Genomic DNA, 6,000 nt, shown 5'->3' with positions numbered 1-6,000 from the left:
CAGAGAACATTCCCCCTTCCTTTCTGCTCCTCATTTTTTGCTTTAATGTTATCTTGGTTCCCTTTTATTTTTTCATTTAGATTGGTTTTTATTAAATGTTAAAATAATGGTACATGGGAAATCATGCATTTTCTTTTAGATTTATTGTCTATTTTTAATTTTTTAACCTCGCTCGCTTTTTTTTTAAGTTTGTTTTTCTTTCCCTCGGTTAATATTTTTTTTGTCACATTTCCTGTCGTTTTGCTTCTTTGTTCCTCTTATATTTTGTTCTTTTTTTTTAAAATTTACTTGTTATGTTTTTCTCTTTTTTTGTTTTTTGTTTTGTTTTTTTGCTTTTGGAAGGTTTTCCCCCCCAGTGGATGGTTGGGTTCCCGCCCCCTTCTCCCCCCCCACCTCGGGGGGGGGGGCCCACGCGAGCGGGGGGGGGGGGGGCGCGGCGCGCTCCTCCTGCGGCGCCGCCAGGCCCCCCCGCGGGCTTCATACGGGGGTGGTCCGGCGGTTCGCTGTGTTGGAGTGGAGAGAGTCTTTGTTCTCCTTCTGGATACAGTTGTGGACTTGGAGGAAGCTGTTATCCCTGTCGGAGTTGTAGGTGGCGGTGGGCGTGGTGGCGGCCTTCAGGGGGTCCCCGCTGAGGGTGTACATGGAGATCTCCGTGGACGGCAGGGTGTTGAAGCCCTTGATGCCCACGGGGGAGGCGTCCCTGGAGTGCGAGGGCTCGGTGGAGCGGGAGCTGGAGCGGCTGCGGCGCTGGTAGCGGTAACGGTAGCTGGGGATGCGGGTGATGGCGGAGGCCTGGAGGTAGTCCGTGGCGCGGGCCGCGGCCCGCAGCTGTTTGTGCCGGTCGATAAACATGTGCACGGCCAGCACCCCGACCATCTCGGCGATGATGAAGGACAGGGCCCCGAAGTAGAAGGACCAGCCGTACGAGTAACTATTCTTTTTGGAGTCGCTCTTGGAGGGGTCTCCAGCATTGGCAGATATATACACTATGATGCCAATGATGTTACTCAGACCTGCGGGGCACAGGGCGGGTGCGGGGTGGGGTGGGGGTGTCAGAGAGAGGGGTGGTTAGTTCCCAGCGCAGTGTCAGGCCCTGGGCAGGGCTAACGGACAAGGGCAGCCTCATGGGCCTTCCCGGCTCCAGGGATTTCGTGGCCAGTTCTGGAAAGGGCTAGTGGCAAGCATTGTCTAAATATTGGAGGGAGCGACAAAGGGGGGGGCGGCTGATGGAAACAATGCTAGGGGAGGAGAGGAGAGGAGAGGGAGGCATTCTACCACCACGTGTGGACTACTAATAAGAGGTACTGTTTATTGAGTGTTTGCTACCCGCCTTGGCTGTGCGGTGCTGTTCTGGGGGTTTGCGAATGAGGAAATGGATTGCAGAGAGGTTAAGTAACTTGATCAAGGCTGCACTGAGGTTTGAAGCTCGTATAGCAGGGGGTTGGCACTGGTTCCTGGAGTCAGACTGCCTAGATTCAAAGCCTTTGGCAAGGTGACCTGAGTCAGAGTTCGCAGACCTGTAAAGTGTATGTGTGTGTGTGTGTGTGTGTGTGTGTGTGTGTGTGTGTGTGTGTGTGTGTGTGTGTGTGTGTGTGTGGTGGGGGTGATAGGACTCCCTCTTGCAGGGCCATGGAGAGGATTGAATGAATTAGCACATGGGAAGCTGTTGGGGGCCGGGGTGTGGTAAGTATGGCCATAGGCTTTTTCTGGCATCTGAAGCAATGTGACTTGTCCTGTAACAGATTTTAGGTGCCTGCCTGCCTGCTCCCCCCCGGGGTGGGACAGTGAGGGGACAGGGCAGTGAGGAATAGGCCCCGTATTCTGAGAGAGACCTGGGATTTGGGCCCTTTTCTAAAAGGTGAGAGGGAGATGGGCCCTTGGGCTGAGAGACCGAGTCGCAGGACGTTCCTGGAGGACTCAGCTGGGGGCTTGGATGTTACTGTGGGGCAGGAGCCCCAGCACAACCTGCCTTCCCTATGACATGACCTGTTGCAAGTCCTCAAGATTTCCTCTTCTCCCTCCCTCCTGTCTTTGTCAGGTCCTCCCAGCCACGGAGCACCCAAACCTCGGCCTTCTCCCCACAGGCAGGCCCGGGTTCTGGCCCGCCCAGCTCAGAGGCCATTACCTGCAGACACGAAGAAGATGCCGGCACTCAGGATGATGTTGTGTCGAGTCTTGTAGAACTCGCTGGCTGCGATGCAGAGTCCACCCATGAAGAGCAGAATCACACTCAGGATCGGGAAAATGCTCGAGGCCCTCACAGCCCCTGAGGAACACGTTGGGGGGGGCGGTCAGTGAGAGAGAGAATGGCCCAGCTGTGAGCCAGAGGGACGCATGGGGGAGAGAGTGGCCCACGGGAGTGGGTGTTTCGTGGACACGGGGCCACAGTCAAGTTTGTTTAGCGGGGGAGGGAAGGGGGAACAAGCCAGTGTCCACCTTGCAGCCCTTCAGGGGCTCCTGTCTGCCTACAGGACCAAACGCCAGTGCCTCATGAGGCCCCCAGGGCCCCATGTGACTTGGTCTCAGCCCATCTCCGGCCTCATGCCTCCTGGTCCCCACTCCTAGTTCCCACGTCCCCTCTGGTCTAGCCACAGCAAACTTCCCACGTCATGTCATTGCATGCTTCTGACTTTTGACATACTGACCTTTCTCACTAGAATGCTTTTCCTGCTCTTTCTGACTCAGCGAACTTCTATCCATCCATCAAAACTCAACCCAAACTCGCCTCCTCTGTCAAGCCTTCCCTGACTTGCTTAAGCAAAGCGATCCGTCCCTTCCTGTGTGCTGGGCCACCTGGGGCAGTGTGTTCGTGGTGAAGGAGCCACATGGCCTGGATCTGAATCTGGCTTTGGCATGTATTAGCTACATAGGGTGGGGCGAATTGTCTCTCCGTGCCTCAATTTCCTCATCTGTAAAATGGGGTGGTCATAGTGCCCGCCTCCTCAGACTGCCATGAGGATTAAATGAGCTGATTCTGATAATGCACTTGGATAAGTCTCTGAGGACATGTAGTAAAGGCTGGATAAAGGATAGTACAGGAAAAACTTGTTTCTATATATGCTTCCACAAGCTGTGTGGTCCCATGAAGGCAAGAACTGTGGCTATTTGTTTTTGTTTTTGTTTTTTAGTTCTCTCTTTTTAATCTCTCTGTCCCCACCACCTCGGTGGGTGCTGGAGACACCGCAGGTCCCCAGTGCAGGCTCACTGAGTGAATAAACGTGGTGAGGCAGTCCAGACAGAGGAAGAAGCAGACATGTTGCCAAGAAAAGAACAAGTGAAAAACAAAAGCCAAAAAAAAAAAAAAAAAAAAACAAACGCCTTCAGGATAAAGTGAGAAGGAAGGACCGACAAACAGGCACAAGAAAAGAACACCCTCAGGAACATTTGACTTCTGCCTGTGGGAGGACTGGAGGGCGGAGGGACGCATATGGCCGGTGGGGGGGGGGGGCAGGCCAGGCCAGCAGGGGGCGCATGTGGGGGGGGCAGTGGACGGATGGGGACCCAGAGGTGCCGGGTCCTCCACAAAGTGTCTCTGGAGAGTACAATGGTCCTTCTCTCCAGATTCAAATAAGGTGGTGGTGACCTCAGGGCTTGAGTCCCTGTCCTGGGAGCTGTGGGCCAGGCAGGAGGCAGAGCGTCTGGAGGCTCCTGGGAGGGAAAGGAGGATTTCTTTACATGTCTGGGTTAAGTGGCTTCTGAAGAAGTTTAGGGCCCCTTGGCTCAGCCTGGGGTGAGCCGGAGGGGTTGGTTGGCTGGGGATGTGCATTTTGGAGAGGAAGTCGCCAGGAGGAGAGTTTCCCCTCGCTCCCCATCCCTTTTGGTGGTAGTGTGGCCACAGAAATCTGTGGAGAAGGGAGTTTTTCTGTATAGAACTTGAGGAATTTTTCCAAGAGGATTTTAGGCAGTTGGCTGTGATGTGTGATATAAAACTCCTCCTGGCTCTTCCCCCTGGATCTTCAGGAAGTCTACACTGCTTACTGAGGCTGTTGGGTGAATGGATTATTTTAGGGGGACTTGAAGAAGAGTGAACCTGAACTAGGGGCCAGAGGATGAGGCACGCAAGGGGAGCAGCTAGGTTACTGGGCAATCGGGCTCTCCTCTCCCGTAAGCAGGGACGGACCGCCTCCCCCCACATCTGAGTGGACATTCCCCCCGTGCAAGCCATTTTAAGATAACTGTTGTGTCCCCAGTCCGATCCCCCAGCCCCCACACCCCTACACATGCATACATGATATCTGGACACGCACACTCAGTGCCGCCTAAATCCTCTTTGTAAGCACCTGGGGATAGGGGAGCTTATTGAAGACTCAGGAGAGAAGAGAGAATCTTTGATAAGCACCTACTCTGTGTTGAGTCGTGAATGAGTACCTAACATGCATTCTCTAATGTAATCCTCATAACAGCCCAGGGGGCTGTGTTTTTTAGCTCCAGTTTATAGACAAGAAAACTGAAGTTCAGAGAGGCAAAGTAACTTGCCCAAGACAGCCCAGCTCATGAGTCAGGATTCAAGTTCAGATCAGCCCTACTTTTGGACCACCCTGCACTCTCCCTGTGGGGCTTCCAAGGAGCCTGGGGAGGGTGCTGCAGAGTATAGAGTTCTGGGTTTGGGGTCCCAGCTGTGCCACTCACGTGCTGTGTGGCTGAGACACGTACCTCGCCCTCTCTGGTTTCCCCATGTATAAAAGTGGGGGTGGACCGTTAGATGATTTCTTATGCTTCTGCCCTCTCTGTGTGGATGTGATGTCTGACCAGCTGGGAATGGAGGGTGACAGCAAAAAGGGGGAAAGACAGGTTGGTGTGACTTCCAAGAGGGGCAGCCGCGGTGGCTCAGAGGAGCAGAGCCGGGGAGGAAGCTCTCCAGTCTTTTCCCTCCGAGAAAGCGGTGCTTCCTGCCCACCGTATGCCCACATTTGGCAAACCCAGCCTGCACCCTCAGAGCAAATGCCTCCCAGGCAGCTGGGGCTTGATGGCGTCGGCTCAGCCTGCCGGCAGAGCCCGGATATCCCAACTTAGCCTTCCAGACAGCAGAGAGAGGGAGCACCAGCTGTGGAGGGAGCTGGGATGCTGTGTGTGCAGCCGTGTGTGTGTGTGTGTGTGTGTTTGTGTGTGCGCGCGCGCGCGTGTGCGCACGGACGTGTGTGCAAAGACAAGATGGAAGGAGGCTGGAGAGAGAGGTCTGCTGAGTTGCAGCCCCAGAGAGTAATGGGACTACTTCAGAAGGTCCCAAGCAGCTTATGATGTGCTCAAGAGCAGGGTAACCAGCGGGCGCTACAAACAGTAGCCTCTCCAGCCCAGCAGAGCCAACCCAAACACTAGCCTCTCTCGGAAGAGGTTTGCCCAGGACGAAGGTGACAGGGGACAGCCAGTAAACAGCACCATGCCTAGGGAGGCTGAAGTTTACAGGACCCAGATTCAGGCTGGGCAGGAAGTGACTTCAGGGGCTCCTACATTGGAGAAGTTTCTCGAAGGAGGTCTTTCTGGCTGGGTGGTATCATAGGCAGAGTGGGGATTTGGGGGTGCCCCTGAGTTCTTACCCTGGCTTTGTCACTCCTTCACAGCGTGGCCAAGGGCAAGGGTCTTTACCTCTCTGGGTCTGTTTCTGCGTCCTGCAGAATGGGAAAAGGAACCCTACCATCCAGCTTACAGGAATGTAAGGCCCCGCTGCTTGGCGGCGGGGGGGGGGGGGGGGGGGGGGGGGGGGGGAGGGGGCAGTCGGAGGGCCAGCAGCCCAGGAAGCATCATGGGAAGTTTGTTAGAACTGCAGGGTCTCAGGCCTCACTCTGCAGCTGTTAGAATCGACATTTTAAACAAAAGTGTGTGACCCAAGTCGTATGCACACGGAAGTTTGAGAAGCGCTGTTGTCAAGATTAAACTGGATCCTATCTGTGCTGGTTCCAACCTGGAAAGTGTATAGTAAAAGGTATGATATTTATTACTTCTATTGTTTCCCCCCTCCTTCATCCAGATACTACTTGCCCATGAATTGTCTTGATTCCCACC

The 6,000-nt window shown here is 54.3% G+C and overlaps 1 protein-coding gene across 1 annotated transcript in view; it reads right to left on the bottom strand.

Annotated features, from left to right (window-relative positions):
* Positions 1-252: 252 nt before the first annotated feature.
* CACNG2 (calcium voltage-gated channel auxiliary subunit gamma 2) overlaps positions 253-6,000 on the bottom strand; it is a 110,484-nt gene continuing 104,736 nt past the window's right edge. Inside the window, exons 3-4 of the mRNA XM_027595794.2 lie at positions 2,126-2,266; positions 253-1,013 (exon numbers count right to left, since the gene is read on the bottom strand). Of these exons, the coding sequence (XP_027451595.1) occupies positions 478-1,013; positions 2,126-2,266 (677 nt within the window). The 3' untranslated portion in view covers positions 253-477. The remainder of the gene's footprint in view (positions 1,014-2,125; positions 2,267-6,000) is intronic.

This window comes from Zalophus californianus, chromosome 9, assembly GCF_009762305.2.
Source record: "Zalophus californianus isolate mZalCal1 chromosome 9, mZalCal1.pri.v2, whole genome shotgun sequence".
Taxonomy (NCBI): Eukaryota; Metazoa; Chordata; class Mammalia; order Carnivora; family Otariidae; genus Zalophus; species Zalophus californianus.
This window is presented reverse-complemented; position numbering and strand designations above follow the sequence as displayed.